At 37.2% G+C, this 21,305-nt stretch overlaps 1 protein-coding gene across 1 annotated transcript; it reads left to right on the forward strand.

The window, feature by feature from the left end:
* Positions 1-936: 936 nt before the first annotated feature.
* On the forward strand, positions 937-18,557 carry aire (autoimmune regulator). Its single transcript, XM_072915255.1, has 12 exons — positions 937-1,590; positions 4,372-4,540; positions 4,633-4,721; positions 6,242-6,443; positions 6,533-6,636; positions 6,667-6,845; positions 6,942-7,011; positions 7,189-7,269; positions 11,426-11,547; positions 16,108-16,186; positions 16,400-16,471; positions 16,829-18,557. The coding sequence occupies exons 1-12, from the start codon at positions 1,444-1,446 to the stop codon at positions 16,907-16,909; spliced, it is 1,395 nt and encodes a 464-aa protein (XP_072771356.1). The 5' UTR covers positions 937-1,443; the 3' UTR covers positions 16,910-18,557.
* The last annotated feature ends 2,748 nt before the right edge of the window (positions 18,558-21,305 follow it).

Raw genomic sequence — 21,305 nt, forward strand, 5'->3', positions numbered from 1 at the left:
CAACATGCTTTCTTACACAGTCAGGACATTACAGGTTAAATATTTTTTTCAAGTTGAAAAGGCATACAAAGAAGAGCTGATATGTTTTTAGGTAGAAATATATTTGACATATATTCTACATAGACAAAAAAATGTACCACTATTTTTAATCAATTATTTAAATATATTTTCTCTTCCAATATGTTGTCCAAATAGTATATAATATAATATAATATCCACACCCCGAATTGTAAATAATCCAATGTATACACCCTGATGATTATCTTGTGTAATGACTGTATTATGATGATAGTATATATGATAGTTTATATCTGTATCATGAATCAATTTAAGTGGACCTCGACTTAAACAAGTTGATAAACTTATTCGGGTGTTACCATTTAGTGGTCAATTGTACGGAATATGTACTTCACTGTGCAACCTACTAATAAAAGTCTCAATCAATCAATCAATCAATCAATCAATCTGTTATACAAGCTACATTATTATTCTAGTAAATTAAATTTAATACATCAAATCAGCATTTTTTATTTTAATTTTTGATCATCTTGACACTTTTTATAGTATCATATTGAATCAAATCTAAAACTTAAATCTAATTCAATCGAATACTTTAATAAAATATATTGTTAGTGCCGCCTGCACTGTGCGTTGTATTGTCTTGCAATGTTACTTCTAGCCGCAAGAGGACGTGCTAGCCCGCTGTAATTTTGCAGCAGAGGTTTAAAAAGTGAATTTGCATTTGCCTGATGATTTTTTTGTTTTATCTTATTTTATTCATCCATTTATGTATTACTTTTCTGCCATTTATCTTGTAGGTAAGCTGGAGCCTATAGGTCAGTTGACTTTGGACATTTGGTCAACTGGATGGCAGGGCTTATTTCATGTTATCTTAATCTATTTTGTATTTGATTGGCAGTATTTAATTGTATTGTATTTAATGTATTTGTTTTATTCATCATTATAATGTATTCTATTTGTTGATTATAGTTAAACTTTTTTTAAATTTAATTTAATTTTATTTTGTGTTAAGCAGTTAATTTTATTTACATTACATTTTTTTTTTTTTTAATGCTGTAAACTGTGATGAAAAATAGCCTGTGTTTTTGCCAGCTTGTGATTCTTTCATGAGCTTTGTTTTTTCATCAATCAGGCTGAGGAGGTGGTGAGCTGGAAAGAACCTTCCAAGAGCAATAAACTGACACTGTGATGTGAGGTATTCCCCTGGATGGACGCCATGTTACTTGATCCCCCTTCAGGGTCTCAGTTTGGCTCGGCGGTTTATATTAGTGCTGCAATGTCACAAATGGGTTGATTTGTTTAAATTAATGCTCATTTTTTGCTTACCTTTTCTCGCCTGGAGGCCACACCTTCCTCCATGTTAAAGACCGCTAGGGCTCTTCTGAAGCCTCACTTTGTTTGACACGTCCCTTTGAGTGGATCATGTCCACAGTGGAGGCCCTGAAGGACACAAAGCTGGGCTCGCTTTTAAAGGGCCTTCGTACGGACATCGCCATGGCCGTGGATGACACCTTCCCTCTGGTTCACGGCCTGGCTGATAAAAACATCATCAGTGAGCAACTGCTGAAGGTGAGACACACGTAACGCTGTACACTTCATCTACAATTTACTGCTACACACACACACACACACACACACACACACACACACACACACACACACACACACACACACACACACACACACACACATATATATATATATATATATATATATATATATATATATATATATATATATATTAGATGTGTCAAAAAATAGATTTTTGAATGAATCGTGATTCTTATTTGTAACGATACCTAATCGATAAAAAAAAAATGTTTTAAATAAAATTTAAAAAAACCACAAAAAAAAAAGATACTTCGACTATGTCCAGCTACTCAGGCAAATCATATTGTGTATATATATATATATATATATATATATATATATATATATATATATATATATATATATATATATATATATATATATAGTCAATGTTTCTGTGGTTTATCCGTTATACAGTGCTCAATACCGGGGTAGAGCGGAATATACATTGAGGTCAGAAAAAACACAGAGGCTATAATATATATATAGGCTATAATATATATAATAATATATATATATATATATATATATATATATATGTATATATATATATATATAAAATATAATAATATATAATATATATAATAATATATATATATATATATATATATATATTATTATATATATTATAGCCTATATATATATTATAGCCTCTGTGTTTTTTCTGATCTCAATGTATATTCCGCTCTACCCCGGTATTGAGCACTGTATAACGGATAAACCACAGAAACATTGACTATATATATATATATATATATGTATATGTATATATGTATGTATATATATATATATCCATCCATCCATCCATTAACTACCGCTTATTCCCTTTGGGGTGGCGGGGGCGCTGGAGCCTATCTCAGCTACAATCGGGCGGAAGGCGGCGTACACCCTGGACAAGTCGCCACCTCATCACAGGTATATATATATATATATATATATATATATATATATATATATATATATATATATATATATATATATATATATATATATATATATATATATATATATATATGTATATATGTGTATATATATATATGTATATATATGTATATATATGTATATATATATATATATATATATATATATATATATATATATATATATATGTATATATATATATGTATACATATATATATATATGTATGTATGTATGTATACATATATATATATATATATATATATGTATGTGTGGGAAAAAAATCACAAGACTATTTCATCTCTACAGGCCTGTTTCATGAGGGGGGGTACCCTCAATCATCAGGAGATTTTAATGGGAGCATTCGCATACCATGGTTTATATAGGGCACAGAGTGGGTGGGTACAGGCTGGCGTAGGGGCGTGGTGATTGGCTCATGTGTTACCTAGGAGGTGTTTCCGTCTATGGCGGCATGCTGTTACAATTTCGCTGCGCTTGTTGAGGGATGACAGGTCTGGACGGTAAATAATAAACAGTTTCTCTTTCAAGCATAGGTTGCATCTTTTGTTACCACTATTGTAAGGTGTGCTGGATGCAAGAATTTGCCATGTTATTGAATATTCAACATTATTGTCTTTGAGGTCCCAAATGTGTTTGCTGAGTTCTGTGGTATTTCGCAGGTTTTTGTTCCTGAAAGAAGCCTTGTGATTGTTCCATCTGGTTTTGAATTCTCCCTCGGTTAATCCTACATATGTGTCGGATGTGTTAATGTCCTTGCGTATTACCTTAGATTGGTAGACAACTGATGTTTGTAAGCACCCCCCCGTTGAGAGGGCAATCAGGTTTCTTTCGACAGTTACAGCCTTTGTTGGTTTTGGAGTCGCTCTGTCTGGGGGCCGACGGCTCATTTGCAATTGTTTTGTTGTGGTTTGAGATGATTTGTCGTATATTGTTCATGCAGCTGTAGCTCAATTTAATGTTGTTCTTGTTGAATACTTTTCTTAGGGTGTTGTCTTTGGGAAAGTGTTTGTCAAACACTTTCCCAAAGACAACACCCTAAGAAAACACATCCGACACATATGTAGGATTAACCGAGGGAGAATTCAAAACCAGATGGAACAATCACAAGGCTTCTTTCAGGAACAAAAACCTGCGAAATACCACAGAACTCAGCAAACACATTTGGGACCTACTACGCTCTACTACGGTATCGAGCACTATTTTTTGGATAACCTTATTAAGACATATATATATATATATATATATATATATATATATATATATATATATATATACTGTATATGTGTGTATATGTATGTATGTATGTATGTATATATATATATATATATATATATATACTGTATATGTGTGTGTGTATATATATATATATATATATATACTGTATATGTATGTATATATATATATGTATGTATGTGTATATATATATATACTGTATTTGTATGTGTATAAATATATATATATATTTATATATATACTGTATGCGCTCTATAATCCGCTGCGCCTAATATATGAAAAAAGATAAAAAATAGACCATTCATCGGCAGTGCGCCTTATAATCCGGTGCGCCCTACGGTCCGGAAAATACGGTAACCAGAGGAAAAATAATATACAAAGTCTGAGCTTAAATGACAGGCCATGACACTTACATTAAATTTAATTAAATTAAAGTAAAAATTCCTGTGTCATACCTTGACGTGACTCCAAAGTCATATTTAAGAAAATCTATACAATATAACTTTCGATTGTAGAATTGATAAATGTTCAGTCAAACAACTAAATGTATTGTTTGCTGCAAGTAAATCTCTTTTATGAATTGTTAGGACACACTGGAGAAGGAGGGAAGAGAAGGAATCCACAAGGCCGTGTACTCTCTTCTCACCTGGGTGCTTGAGCAAAGTCCTTCCACCATGCAGGCCTTCTGGAGGAACTTGAACAAGGCCTACAACCTGGAAAGCTACCCTAAATTGCGATCACTGCTCGCCAATCCTAGTACGTAATACTGAAGGACCAATAAAACATTTCTATTTCTATTTAATGGACTTATTTGTCAGTTTTCGAATGATTGATGTTGCAGGCAACAGGAGTCACAGCAAAAAGAGGAACCACAAGGACAGAAATGATCAACACTCTCAACTCTCACTGTATTGCACTCATGCAAATGATGAACAAGGTAATGAAGGACTTTTGTTATTGTGAGCAAGATTACACAAAAACTGCTGTACAAATTGCCAGAAAACTGAAAAGAAGGCACTTGGGGTGAGTAATAATTAATTAAAAGGATAATGAATACGATTGTACAATAAACACTACAGTTGTGGACTCATGTTGGTCTGTAATATCATTGGGGTTTAGATTTTATGGATAAGTCACCAGTTATTTAAAATGTAAACAATGCACATCTAAACTAACTTGAACAGGTCAGAACCTTTCCTTTTTCCCATTAATTGTATTTATATAAATCAAACAGAATGTTAATCAAATCTAATGAATTAACTCCAACCTAATTACAGCTACAGTTATAGTTTTGCGATGGTCATTTCCCCAAGATACAGATGGACGTCAGGAAGCAGCGTGAAGGTAAAAAAAAAAAGGCATTTATACAAATAAATTGGACAAAAACACAAAAGCTACAGCAAAGCTTAGCAATAGACTAGCAAAACAGGCGCAAGAAGATAGTAATTCAAAACTCTTCATGAAAACAGGCAGAGAATGGTGCGAGGCAGGAATATATAGCTCTCTGATTAGTGAGCGGGAGCAGGTCATGTCCCTCTGCTCACGTGGGGCATGGTCTCTTACTGGCTTGGGGGCTGGTTGTCTCCTGCTTCTCCCGTGCCTTGTTCTCTGCAAGGCGTGACTGGCGTCCAGACCACTAATCAGAGACAGGTGACAAAAATCTGCACACATGGCAACAAAGAAAACAAAGAAATGTGCTGAAACAAAACTAAACAACTAAGGAAATACTAAACTAAACAAAACATGATCCGGGCAACGGATCATGACATTTACAATACTCTGTATATAACTTTGCAAAACAATTGGGAAGACATACAAATACAATACTTATGAAATACAATACTAAAAAAAAACTGTATCAATAATGATAATAATAATAATATTATTATTATTATTAATAAAAGTAGAATAATAAAAATACAAATAGTGATATTAATAATAATATCAATAAAAAGGATTCAAAACATTAAACAAAAAAACATATTTAAAATACAATAACAAAAACAGTATGTATCACTATTATTATTAGATCATTTAATAGTTAAAACATTCTTTAAAGTCCACCCCCATCCTCCCCTTGTGGCCACAAACAACTGCTTTGAGCATTTACTGTATGCCACAATCCAGGTACCGGTACTCAAATATGTGTGTAGTAAAAATCAAATCACATACAACTAAACAAAAAATTATATTCACTAAAATGTATTTACATTTCTGTTTTTATTTACTCCTTTTGCTTGAACTGTACTACTGTTGCCATTATGAATAATTACATACAATAATAATAATAAATCATTTGATTTGGTGTTAAAAAAACACCCACTTTGTTTAACCTCAATGAATAATGCACTTATAACAAAATTCAGGCATGATGGTCCCCCCAGGGGATAAAGTCAAGCTCTACCGAGTGAAGAGTAAAGCTTCTCCGCCTCCACAGAAGGCAACACCTGGTAGTAGTCATTGAAATCAAATGTTCAACATGTAATGTCAAATGGATTTGCTCATCACTATTTGTTCTCTTTGACTGTCACATTTGTGTCAGGGTCGGTCCAAAAAGGAGCCCACTCTTTATCTGCTGCCGTCCCCAACAGTGAGCTGTCAAAGCATGCATCCTCCAGGGAGAAGATCCAAATCAAGCATAAAATGTTTGGCTTGGATGGTATATCACCACCAAATAGCACCCTTTTTAATAAAAAAATAAAATGACTCTGTAAAATATCAATACATGCATTGAATTGTGCTCCTCAGGATCTGCAAGAAAGTGCATTAAAGTTGGAGGAGAGCTCTACAAATGTAAAGAGTTGAAGTACAAAGCTGCCATGACAACATTGCACCACCAGAGGGAAACAAACGTAGCCAGATAGTTTTAACTTGCTTGATAGCTGGAATGTGTTCTATGTTTATGCTGTATGTTTGTGTTTGCATCATGTTGTTTACAGACTCACCCCAATGATGACGAGTGTAGTGTGTGCAAAGATGGTGGCGAGCTGATATGTTGTGATGGGTGCCCTCGAGCTTTTCACCTCACCTGCCTGGACCCTCCGCTTTCAGCCATACCCAGGTCAGGTGCAGACTTGAAAGAAATATGTTGCATGCTATCATAATTACATAAGTGTGGAGTCTCAATGTGATATGTGGTTGACTTTTGGACCAGCAGTGGCTCTTGGCAGTGTGAAGCCTGCAGTGGCAGAGGAGGGAAAAAACAGAAAACACAGATAGCACTGCAGGCAAGTATTACAAGGAAAATGTATTTCAAAAGTTCTTTTAGGACTTAAGTTTTTTTTAAATTTTATTTACATTTTATTTTCCCATTGAAAATGCATGAACGTGAACCAAATGAAGGCCAATTTTCAGTCATTTTGTTGACATTTTAGTGTTCTAATTACTGCTCGTTATCCTTGCAGCCTCAGCAGAGCAGCACTAACAACTCCACCATAGACATCTCATTCTTCCCCCTGTTGTCCTCCTCCACCTCCCTAAAAGAGGTAAACCTTGCACCTCACTCAACCCAAGCATGAAGACGACATTTGGCGGCTGAAATGTATGGAATGTACTGTATATATATATATATATATATACCGTATATATATATATATATATATATATATATATATATATATATATATATATATATATATATATATATATATACTGTGTGTGTGTATGTATACAGTATACAGTACAGACCTTCTCATTCAATGCGTTTTCTTTCTTTTCATGACTATTTACATTGTAGATTGTCACTGAAGGCATCAAAACTATGAATGAAGACATATGGAGTTATGTACTTCACAAAAAAAGGTGAAATAACTGATTACCGATTTGCACACTCTTGACATTCTCTCGATGAGCTTCAAGAGGTAGTCACCTGAAATGGTTTTCACTTCACAGGTGTCATAGTTTTGATGCCTTCAGTGACAATCTACAAGGTAAATAGTCATAAAAATAAAGAAAACGCATTGAAATGAGAAGGTGTGTCCAAACTTTTGGCCTGTACTGTATATGTGTGTGTGTGTGTGTGTGTGTGTGTGTGTGTGTGTGTGTGTGTGTGTGTGTGTGTGTGTGTGTTGTTGTCAAAAGTTTACATACACTTGTAAATAACAAAGTCATGGCTGTCTTGAGTTTCCAATAATTTCTACAACTCTTATTTTTTGTGATAGAGTGATTGGAGCACATACTTGTTGGTCACAAAAAACATTCATGAAGTTTGGTTCTTTTATGAATTTATTTTGGGTCTACTGAAAATGTGACCAAATCTGCTGGGTCAAAAGTAAAAAATACAGCAATGTTAATATTTGGTTACATGTCCCTTGGCAAGTTTCACTGCAATAAGGCGCTTTTGGTAGCCACCCACAAGCTTCTGGTTGAATTTTTGACCACTCCTCTTGCCAAAATGGTGCAGTTCAGCTAAATTTGTTGGTTTTCTGACATGGACTTGTTTCTTCAGCATTGTCCACACGTTCCTACTCAGTGGCCTAGTGGTTAGAGTGTCCGCCCTGAGATCAGTAGGTTGTGAGTTCAAACCCCAGCCGAGTCATACCAAAGACTATAAAAATGGTACCCATTACCTCCCTACTTGGCACTCAGCATCAAAGGTTGGAATTGGGGGTTAAATCACCAAAAATTATTCCCGGGTGCGGCCACCGCTGCTGCCCACTGCTCCCCTCGCCTCCCAGGGGGTGATCAAGGGTGATGGGTCCAATGCAGAGAATAATTTTGCCACACCTATCAATCAATCAATGTTTATTTATATAGCCCTAAATCACAAGTGTCTCAAAGGGCTGCACAAGCCACAACGACATCCTTGGGTCAGATCCCTCTAGTGTGTGTGTGACAATCATTGGTACTTTAACTTTAAGTCAGGACTTTGGGAAGGCCGTTCTAAAACCTTAATTGTAGCCTGATTTAGCCCTTCCTTTACCACTTTTGACATGTGTTTGGGGTCATTGTCCTGTTGGAACACCCAACTGCGCCCAAGACCCAACCTCCGGGCTGATGATTTTGGGTGTCCTGAAGAATTTGGAGGTAATCCTCCTTTTTCATTGTCCCATTTACTCTCTGTAAAGCACCAGTTCCATTGGCAGCAAAACAGGCCCAGAGCATAATACTACCACCACCATGCTTGACGGCAGGCATGGTGTTCCTGGGATTAAAGGCCTTACCTTTTCTCCTCCAAACATATTGCTGGGTATTGTGGCCAAACAGCTAATTTTTTCTTTCATCTGACCACAGAAGTTTCCTCCAGAAGGTCTTATCTTTGCCAATGTGATGTCAGATGAAACAAAAATAAAAGTTGTAGAAATGATTGGAAACTCAAGACAGCCATGACATTATGCTCTTTACAAGTGGATGTAAACTTTTGATCGCGACTGTATATATATATATATATATATATATATATATATATATATATGTATGTATGTATGTGTGGGGAAAAAAATCACAAGACTACTTCATCTCTACAGGCCTGTTTCATGAGGGGGTTCCCTCAATCATCAGGATGATTGAGGGAACCCCCTCATGAAACAGGCCTGTAGAGATGAAGTAGTCTTGTGATTTTTTTCCCCACACATACATATATTGCGCTCTACCACGGTATCGAGCACTATTTTTTGGATAACCTTATTAAGACATATATATATATATATATATATATATATATATATATATATATATATATATATATATATATATATATATATATATATATATATATGTGTATATATATATATATATATGTGTATATATATATATATATATATATGTGTATATATGTCTTGATAAGATTATCCAAAAAAATAGTGCTCGATACCGTGGTAGAGCGCAATATATGTATGTGTGGGAAAAAATCACAAGACTACTTCATCTCTACAGGCCTGTTTCATGAGGGGTTCCCTCAACCATCATATATATATATATATATATATATATATATATATATATGTGTATATATATTTATATATATATATATATATATATATATATGAGTTGGGAAACTGTGTTAGATGTAAATATAAACGAAATCCAATGATTTGCAAATCCTTTTCAACCCATATTCAATTGAATGCACTACAAAGACAAGATATTTGATGTTCAAACTCATAAAAAAATGTTTGGGCATGTTCACCACTGTGTTACATGGCCTTTCCTTTTAACAACACTCAGTAAACGTTTGGGAACTGAGGAGACACATTTTTTAAGCTTCTCAGGTGGAATTCTTTCCCATTCTTGCTTGATGTACAGCTTAAGTTGTTCAACAGTCCGGGGGTCTCCGTTGTGGTATTTTAGGCTTCATAATGCGCCACACATTTTCAATGGGAGACAGGTCTGGACTACAGGCAGGCCAGTCTAGTACCCGCACTCTTTTACTATGAAGCCACGTTGATGTAACACGTGGCTTGGCATTGTCTTGCTGAAATAAGCAGGGCCGTCCATGGTAACGTTGCTTGGATGGCAAAATATGTTGCTCCAAAACCTGTATGTACCTTTCAGCATTAATGGCGCCTTCACAGATGTCCATGTGCCATGTCTTGGGCACTAATACACCCCCATACCATCACAGATGCTGGCTTTTCATCTTTGCGCCTATAACAATCCGGATGGTTGTTTTCCTCTTTGGTCCGGAGGACACGACGTCCACAGTTTCCAAAAACAATTTGAAATGTGGACTCGTCAGACCACAGAACACTTTTCCACTTTGTATCAGTCCATCTTAGATGCGCTCAGGCCCAGCGAAGCCAACGGCGTTTCTGGGTGTTGTTGATAAACGGTTTTCGCCTTGCATAGGAGTTTTAACTTGCACTTACAGATGTAGCGACCAACTGTAGTTACTGACAGTGGGTCTCTGAAGTGTTCTTGAGCCCATGTGGTGATATCCTTTACACACTGATGTTACTTATTGATGCAGTACAGCCTGAGGGATCGAAGGTCAAGGGCTTAGCTGCCTACGTGCAGTGATTTCTCCAGATTCTCTGAACCCTTTGATGATATTACGGACCGTAGATGGTGAAATCCCTAAATTCCTTGCGATAGCTGGTTGAGAAAGGGTATTCTTAAACTGTTCAACAATTTGCTCACGCATTTGTTGACAAAGTGGTGACCCTCGCCCCATCCCTGTTTGTGAATGACTGAGCATTTCATGGAATCTACTTTTATACCCAATCATGGCACCCACCTGTTCCCAATTTGCCTGTTCACCTGTGGGATGTTCCAAATAAGTGTTTGATGAGCATTCCTCAACGTTATCAGTATTTATTGCCACCTTTCCCAACTTCTTTGTCACGTGTTGCTGGCATCAAATTCTAAAGTTAATGATTATTTGCGAAAAAAATAATGTTTATCAGTTTGAACATCAAATATGTTGTCTTTGTAGCATATTCAACTTAATATGGGTTGAAAATGATTTGCAAATCATTGTATTCCGTTTATATTTACATTTAACACAATTTCCCAACTCATATGGAAACGGGGTTTGTATATATATATATATATATATATATATATATATATATATATATATATATATATATATATATATATATATATATATATATATATATAAATATATATATAAATATATGTATATGTATATATGTATGTATATGTATATATGTATGTGTGTATATGTATGCACATACACAGTATCCAGGTGGAGACTTGAAGGGCATGAGAGATGCGTGCGGTATTTGTCACCTGGCAGGAGGAGAGCTGACCTGCTGCCTTCAGTGTTCCAAGTGCTACCACCCTCGCTGCCACTTCTCAATGTAAGCCTCAGCATAACTCCCTCTTTGTATTTTTTATTGTTAGTACAATCATCAGACACTAATGGTTAAGAAGTGATTCCATAGGTTGAGTCATCTCAGCGCTTAAATTAAGTTCAATTAAATTAAACTAAGTTATGCACTGCAAACTACAGCCACTATAGTTAACATTGTATTAAATTAATCAAAACTGAACATTGTAATGTTGAAGTGTATTAAACTGAATTTAATTGAATTAAAGCTGCAATGCAAACTGCAGCCAAAGCAATGAACATTATATTAATTTAATAATTATGTACCAGAGTCAATTAAAACTGAGAATTGTAATGTAGGTGCCATTTCTAAATGAAAATAAATGAAATGAAATGAAACAAAATCAGAACCCCGGCGACCCCTGGAGGGACAAGCGGTAGAAAATTAATAATGTATGGATGGAGATAAGACTAAATGAAATTACATTTCATTACCATACCATACCATACCAACTTTATTTATAAAGCCCTTTAAAAACAACCACAGTTGAAGAACAAAGGGCTGTACACCACAAAGAAATACAGGCAAAGGACATATTAAAAAATAACATTTAAAACAGAGGTAAAATACACATTGAAAAAACAAATACAAATTATCTTAGGAACAATTTGTTCAATAAAAAGCAATTAAAAAGTTAAAAACAGTTTAAACAGTTCAAAGTCTCATGCTGGGTTAAAAGCCAGTGAGTAAAAATGGGTTTTAAGAAGGGTCTTAAAGGTAGCAAAAGAAGGGGCCTGTTACACATGGAGAGTTAGATCGTTCCAGAGTTTGGGACCCGCAACAGAGAAGGTTCTGTCCCCTCTAAGCTTGCACTTTGATATGGGTACCTCCAGGATCAGCTGACCTGAGGGACCGGGTGGGGGCATAGAGGTGGAGCACCTCAGATAGGTAAGGTGGGGCAAGACCATGTAAGGATTTAAAAAGGAGTAAAATACTTCTTAAATGGACTCTAAAAGACACAGGCAGCCAGTGGAGTACAAACTACAACAATAATAATGAACAATATATGCAATGAATACCTTTGTAACAGAGTCAATCAAAACTGACCACTGTAATGTAGGTATCATTTCTAAATTGAATTAAATATAATTACATTAAATTCATCATTATCATCATGTTTCATCTGCAGTTTGCAGGTTGAATACAATGTAGCGCCATTTCTCTCGATCTTGTGCCTTTCTGACACATTCACAATAGCTGAGCTTGGTCCGGTCTTTGATGTTAGTAGTCCATGTTGCTCTGGTCCTCCCTCTTCCTCACTTCCATCTTTTCTTCTCATAGCTGTCTCTGTACGCCGTCTTTCCTGATTACATGGCCAAAATATTTAAGATTCCGTGCTTTAATTGTGTTTGATAGTAGTTTATTACTGTTCATTGTTTCTAAAATTGGTGTGTTTGTTTTAAAATCCATCCATGAGACTTTTAACAATCTTCTGTATAACCAGAGCTCAAATTTGTTTGATAAAGGATTAGTTAAGGTCCATGTCTCAGATGCATACAGTAGGGTAGTCCACACATAGCATTTCAGCATTCTTTTCCTTGTTTCAATATTTAATTGTTGTGATGTTTTGTGAATTCTTCTTTTTATTTAATTATTAGTTCTTCCATTTTCAAACTGCATCCGACCAAGATATGTCATATTTAATACTTGTTCCTTAGGTCTGCCATCTATTGTAAGGGTTATTTCAGGAACTGGTTGATTTTTGCTCACTCTCATTGTTTTTTGTTTTTTTTTACATTAATTTCTATTCCATATGGTTTGCCTTTATCATTCAGTACAGTTAGTGGTTATAGGAGATTATTTGTGTTTACTGCTAACAAGGATGTATCGTCAGCATATCGTAGGTTGTCTATGTTGAGACCTCCTGCCATGCCCTTGACTTAAATCAAACAGACATGGTGACAATACACAACCATGTCTTACTCCATTTTTAATATTAAATGTTTCGGTCGTTCCCCAATCAGTTTTTATAACGGTGTTTGTTCCAAATACATATTCGTGATGATTTGTAGGTCTTTCCCACATATGACAATTTCTGACAGACATTGAATCATTTTGGAGTGTTTGACCTTATCAAAAGCTTATCAGAAGCAAATATAAACATCTTGATTGGTCTCCAGCAGTCTCTCACATATGATTCTTAAACTGGGGATCCCTTCTTGAAAGTCCATGCCTGGTCTGAAACCACTTTGTAGTTTACCTATTTCTTTATTGATTATTTTTGTTATTCTTTGTTGTATCACTTTAAGAAGTAATTTTGTCACATGACTCATTAGGCTGCTAGTTTGGAAATCTGCACAATCTTGTGATTTTTTTTTTTTTGGCAAGGGGACAAAAATGGATTGTCCCAATTCAGCTGGTATGTATCCACTGTTGTAAATTATGTTGCACAATCTTGTTAATAGTTGTATATTATGATCATTTAAAACTTTTGGTGATTCTGTCGGTATATCATCTTGACCGTTAGCTTTTTCGTCAAATTACATTAAATTAAATATGCAGTGTAAACCACAGCCGCAATAATTAACTTAAACTTTAAATGTGTACTTTTGGAACGGTCAATCAAAACTAGCCATTGTAATGTGGGTGTCATTTCTAAATTGAATTGAATTCAAATCAAAATAAATTGAAATGAATTGCATGATGCAAAGCAAACTACAGCCAGGGCAAATAATATTGTGTTAAATTTATACTTCTGTAAAATGTTCAGCAAAAACTAATTATTATAATGTAGGTATCATTAATAATTAAATTAAATTGAATGCAGTGCAAACTACAGCCATAATAATGAACTTTTAATTAAATCAATAACTTTGTGAGAGTTAAAATACAATTTGAAATATAGAATACCTCGATTACAGTGTCAAAGCAAAATTAGTGCTTATATAATGTAATCCTTTGTAATACCATAATATTGCTATACCATACAAAAGATACATAAACATAATATGCTATCACATTATATGTCATGTACTGTAAATATACACTGAACAAAAATATAAATGCAACACTTGTTTTTGCTCCCATTTTTCATGAGTTGAACTCAAAGATCTAAAACTTTTACTATATACACAAAATACCTATTCCTCTCAAGTATTGTTCACAAATTTGTCTAAATCTCTGTTAGTGAGCATTTTTTCTTTGCCAAGATAATCCATCCCACCTCACAGGTGTGGCATATCAAGATACTGATTAAACAGCATGATTATTGCACAGGTCTACCGTAGGCTGCCCACATTAAAAGGCCACTTGGAAATGTGCAATTTTGCTTTATTGGGGATCTGAGGGGGGAACATAAAAGCAGTCAGTATCTGGTGTGACCACCATTTGCTTCAGGCAGTGCAACACATCTCCTTCGCATAGAGTTGATCAGGTTGTTGATTGAATCCTGAGGAACGTTGGTCCACTACTCTTCAATTGTTGTGCCAAGTTGCTGGATCCTGGCAGGAAATGGAACACGCTGTTGTATACGCCGATCCACAGCATCCCAAACATGCTCAATGATTTGACATGTCCGCTGATTATGCTGGCCATGCAAGAACTGTGATGTTTTCAGCTTCCAAGAATTGTGAACAGATCCTTGCAACATGGGGCCGTGCATTGTCATGCTTCAACATGAGGTGATGGTCTCGGTTGAATGACACAACATTAGGTCTCAGGATCTTGTCACGGTATCTCTGTGCATTCAAAATGCCATCAATAAAATGCACTTGCGTTTGTTGTCCATAAGATACACCTGCCTGGATACACCATAACCCCTCCCCCACACTCGATTGACAACGTTGACATCAGCAAACCCCTCTCCCACACACGCTGTCTGCCATCTGCCATATGCGCTCTGCCCTGAACAGTGAAAACCAGGATTCGTTCGTGAAGAGAACCCCTTTCCAACGTGCCAGACGTCATTGATTGTGAGCATTTACCCACTTAAGTCGGTTACGACGACGAACTGCAGTCAGATCGAGACCCCAATGATGACGACAAGCATGCAGATGAGCTTTTCTGAGAGGGTTTCTCACAGTTTGTGCAAACATTCTTTGGTTATGCAAACCAATTGTTGCAGCAGCTGTGTGAGTGGCTGGTCTCAGATGATCATGGAGGTGCACCTGCTGGATGTGGTTTGCAGTTGTGAGGCCTGTTGGATGTACTGCCAAATTCTCTGGAACGCCTTTGGAGATGGCTTATGTTACAGAAATGAACAATAAAATCATGGGCAACAGCTCTGGTGGACATTCCTTTAGTCAGCATGTCAACTGCACGCTCCCTCAAAACTTGCGACATCTGTGGCATTGTGCTGTGTGATAAAACTGCACAGCCCAAGGCACACCTGTGCAATGATCATGCTGTTCAATCAGCGTCTTGATATGCCACACTTGTGAGGTGGGATGGATTAATTTGGCAAAGAGTGCTCACTAACACAGATGTAGACAGATTAGTGAACAATATTTGAGAGGAATAGGTCTTTTGTGTATATAATAAAAGTTTAAAATCTTTGAGTGTTTTTTCAGTGTATATTTTTGTGTTTTTCAGTGGGAGATCTGTCTGTTTGTCCTGCTCTAGGACGTGGGTGAGTGCTGCAGAAAAGGCGGCGCAGCCTTCATCTTTACAGGTGGGTTATCACCGGACACTTGATTAGGTCCACCTGCACAATCTGACAAGATACCATCGAACTAAGTGCAGGTTCTTAGAAAGTATAAGAGTATTTAAAAAAAGTAATCCTTTATAAAAGTGTGATACAGGACAGCATCTACTACCCGGATAGTCTCACATTGGCAGTGTCAGTGTCAGTCAAAACTGAGGATGTGTTATTGGATTCTGTTAGGTTCAGAACACACGTGGTCATGACCAGAGCTTATCCAGGCATCAAGAAGAACTGGATTCCGTCCTGGGAGACGTGAGTGGTGCTCAGTTACAAGCATGTGATGTGGTATGTGACACATGTGGCTGCACAGATGAGAGTCAGATCTGTGGGAGTGTTGCATCACTGCACACAGTTGTGTCGCGCGCTCTGTCTTAAAACGCACGTTCAACGATATTGCTCGCAAGGCTGTCGTTCTAACAAATCCAACTCCATTATGAATACTCTCATTTATGTCGACCGCAAAACATTGAAAACCAAACTTGATGTTCACTAACATGATGAATGTAGTCACAAAGTTGAGAGGATGGTGGACGACTGTGTACATACTTATCATATGATTAGGTCTTGGTCTAAGTGTGTGTATATATGTGTGTGTGTTTGTGACTCCAGGCCTCCTTGGATGGCATCCTGCAGTGGGCTTTCCACAACATCTCTCAACCTCATACAGACACCCCAGGATGCTATCAGTAACAAATAAAGCAGCAAAAGTATTTTTTCTTCAAAACAGCAAAATATGATGTCAATTAAGGAGCGATCAGTACTTTCCTCACATTGTAACAGGATCACAGTAATTTACTCCATAGATCAGTGGTCCCCAACCACCTGTCCAGGGACCGGAACCGGTTCGTCTCACATTTGCTGCCGGGCTACACAGAAACATTAAATAATTAATAAACGACAGCATTTTCTCCGACCTAACTTTCGCCTGTCAATAAGCTTGTTCATAGATGTACAGTAGGTCTGCAACCAACGACTCTTTTGATAGTCGACTAGTCATTGACTGTCTTAACCATTAGTCGACTAATTGGATTCAATTAAATTTTATTCACATTACCGTATTTTTCGGACCGTAGGGCGCACCGGATTAAAAGGCGCACTGCCAATGAGCGGGTCTATTCAGGTCTTTTTTCATACAAAAGGCGCACCGGACTATATGGCGCATTAAAGGGGTCATATTATGATTTTCTTCTAAATTTAAAACACTATCTTGTGGTCCACATAACATGTGATGGTGTCTCTTTTGTCAAAATGTTGTACAGATTATGTTTGACAGATCATCTTCAAGTAGCTTTCTGAGCGTCGCTTCAGGATGCGCCGTTTTGTGGGCGGTCTTATTTACGTTGCTCACCTTCGACAGCGTCTTCTCCCCATCATCTTTGGTGTAGCGTGCAAGGACGGGAGTGGAAGAAGTGTCAAAAGAACTGTTTTAATGACATTTAGACTTTACTTAAATCAATAACGGAGCAGCATCTCCTCATCCGTGGCTCAATAAAGCAACATCAACGCCGGAAATGTGTCCGTGAATAAAAACCATCCGATCGGAACCCTCTAATAACTAAAGTTCCGTGTGTGAATTAACCCACTACAGTTTTTAGCGCTTTGATAGCTAGTCTACTGACGGATGTAAGAACTCTACGCTACTTTGTATTAAAAATGGTAACCGTGGAAGATGAATGCCACATAAGAAGGTAGAGAAAAAGAAGAAGCTTATCGACTACGGTGTCGGTACGGACTACAATGGCGGAGGCGCGCACATTTTCAGGACTTATGCAGATCCCAAATACACATCAGCATATACCAGAAGGTAAGAAAAGTTGGTTTTGCATAATATTGCGAAACAAAACGTCAGGTAATATGTCTGCTAATAGGTGCCATTTTGCGGTCCTTATACACACACCATAATAATACTCGTATGTTTAATGCGCCGACAATCCATCAAGCGGTGCGGCTTTATAGCTTACCGAAATCGTACTAAAAACATTTTGACAGATTTTTGAGCGCCGTGTGTAATGTTCTATATTCTCAATGGAACATTTAAAGTTTTGGTGTTGTTCACTGCCATCATATTGCAGTCTACGCGTATCTCTTATGTATGAATGCCATCTACCGGTCACACTTATCATTACACCATGTACCAAATAAAATTGCTTCGAGGTCAGTAAGTACAACCAGGATTATGCCGTACATTAGGCGCACCGTGTTAGAAGGCGCACTGTCGATTTTTGAGAAAATGTAAGGATTTTAAGTGCCTTAGAGTCTGAAAAATACGGTATATTCAATGTTTTATTCACATGTTTGTGTTCACCTTTGAGGGACAGTACAATTGGAGCAGGATTGGTGAAACAAAACAAAAAAAATGGCTGCCGTCAAGCAGAACATCTTTGCAGGGTCACGGGCCCTAATAAAAAAAGTTTCTTTGTATACTACCGTTTCTTGATTATGCCTTTAATGTTTCGGTGCTACAAGACATCCCGATAGCGCCATAATTTGTATAAATAACACAATCCAAGATGTGCCTTACCAAAAATGGCAGTTGCACAATCTTTGTGGCCCTGAGGACTTCACACTCTCATCACAGCAGATGGTTCCAATACACGGAGGTATGAATCCTGCGAAATGTTTAACAGGAATTCCTCCAAGACGATCACTTAGATGTGGAATGTTGTTTTTGTCATGGGATTTCCACAGTTTTAGCGCGGCTGCCAGATAGGTGGAGCTCCGCCGGCCAGCGTGCGCACATTTTTACACCCCCTCGGTATTTGGTTGCCACGGTGACCCTGTTCCTACAGGCAAGCCTCTCCGAAAACATCCATCTGTCCGTCTATCATCCAACTGTATGAAAAACATTCGACGCCACAGGAGCGACAAATCATCAGATGCTATCGTAAGAATGTGTGTCAAAAGCAATAAGTATGCACCAAATTCCTCAGCTTGAGGCCAAATAGCAGCCTAAAAAAGTAATCCCAGCTGCAGGCCATGCTTTTGCATCCAAACATCTGCTAACGCCGTTTATTCCTTTCTATCATGACTCCCACACTGCAGTTCCCTCCTTCTGGTGCATACCGCGTTCAACAAAATATTCAAAGTGTCCATTGTGTTTGAAACAGGACAACACACTAGAAATACTACTTTAAAGCAACTGAAATCCCTACGTCAAATAGTGTTTTTATACAAAACCCAACACCAGTGAAGTTGGCACGTTGTGTAATTTGTAAATAAAAACAGAATACAATGATTTGCAAATCCTTTTCAACTTATATTCAATTGAATAGACTGCAAAGACAAGATATTTAATGTTCGACCTGAGAAACGTATTTTTTTTGGCAAATAATCATTAACTTAGAATTTAATGGCAGCAACACATTGCAAAAAAGTTGGCACAGGGGCATTTTTACCACTGTGTTACATGGCCTTTCCTTTTAACAACACTCAGTAAACGTTTGGGAACTGAGGAGACCAATTTTTGGAGCTTTTCAGGTGGAATTATTTCCCATTCTTGCTTGATGTACAGCTTAAGTTGTTCAACAGTCCGGGGTCTTTGTTGTGGTATTTTACGCTTCATATTGCGCTACACATTTTCAATGGGAGACAGGTCTGGACTACAGGCAGGCCAGTCTAGTACCCGCACTCTTTTACTACGAAGCCAAGCTGTTGTAACACGTGGCTTGGCATTGTCTTGCTGAAATAAGCAGGGGTGTCCATAAAAAAGACATTGCTTGGATGGCAACATATGTTGCTCCAAAACCTGTATGTACCTTTCAGCATTAATGGTGCCTTCACAGATGTGTAAGTTACCCATGCCTTGGGCACTACTACACCCCCATGCCATCACAGATGCCGGCTTTTGAACTTTGCCCCAAGAACAATCCGGATGGTTCTTTTCCTCTTTGGTCCGGAGGACACAGGTCCACAGTCACCAAAAACTATTTGAAATGTGGACTGGTCAGACCACAGAACACTTTTTTACTTTGCATCAGTTCTTTTTAGATGAGTGCAGGCCCAGCGAAGCCGGCGGCGTTTCTGGGTGTTGTTGATAAATGGCTTTCGCTTTGCATAGCAGAGTTTTAACTTGCACTTACAGATGTAGCAGCGAACTGTAGTTACTGACAGTGGTTTTCTGAAGTGTTCCTGAGCCCATGTGGTGATATCCTTTACACACTAATGTCGCTTTTTGATGCAGTACCACCAGAGGGAAAGAAAGGTCATGGCCTTGCCGCTGACGTGCAGTGATTTCTCCAGATTCTCTGAACCTTTTGATGATATTACGGACCGCAGATGGTGAAATCCCTAAATTGCTTGCAATAGCTCGTTGACAAATGTTGTTCTTAAACTGTTCGACGATTTGCTCACACATTTGTTGACAAAGTGGTGACCCTCGCCCCATCTTTGTTTGTGAATGACTGAGCATTTCATGGAAGCTGCTTTTATACCCAATCATGGCACCCACCTGTTCCCAATTAGCCTGTTCACCTGTGGGATGTTCCAAATAAGTGTTTGATGAGCATTCCTCAACTGTCTCAGTCTTTTTTGCCACTTGTGCCAACTTTTTTGAAACATGTTGCAGGCATCAAATTCCAAATGAGCTAATATTTGCAAAAAATAACAACCTTTCTCAGTTCGAGCGTTAAGTATATTGTCTTTGCAGTCTATTCAATTGAATATAGGTTGAAAAGGATTTGCAAATCATTGTATTTTGTTTTTATTTACGACTTACACAACGTGCCAACTTCACTGGTTTTGGGTTTTGTAGATCCGGTGCTTGAAAGTTACTAGCGCTAGCTTATTAGAATGTAGCATTCAATTTGTTGACTGTATTTACATTACCAGATAGCAAAACAAGATGAAATGACCACAATCGCTCTGTAGTGTATGAGAGGCACACTGCCCAGGGGCACCAGTCACGTTAGAGATAAGAGTATGGAAACTAGAACTCCACATGTTGCTGTGAAAATAGAAGAAACTGAATTATTTGACAAATAAGACTAATTTAGTACTGAATGTAAAACATGACATGTCATGCAATGATTACTTTCAAACCAGTCTTTTTTGCCACTTGTGCCAGCTTTTTTGAAAAATGTTGCAGGCA

The sequence above is a fragment of the Nerophis lumbriciformis genome, linkage group LG19 (assembly GCF_033978685.3).
Source record: "Nerophis lumbriciformis linkage group LG19, RoL_Nlum_v2.1, whole genome shotgun sequence".
NCBI classification, from domain to species: domain Eukaryota; kingdom Metazoa; phylum Chordata; class Actinopteri; order Syngnathiformes; family Syngnathidae; genus Nerophis; species Nerophis lumbriciformis.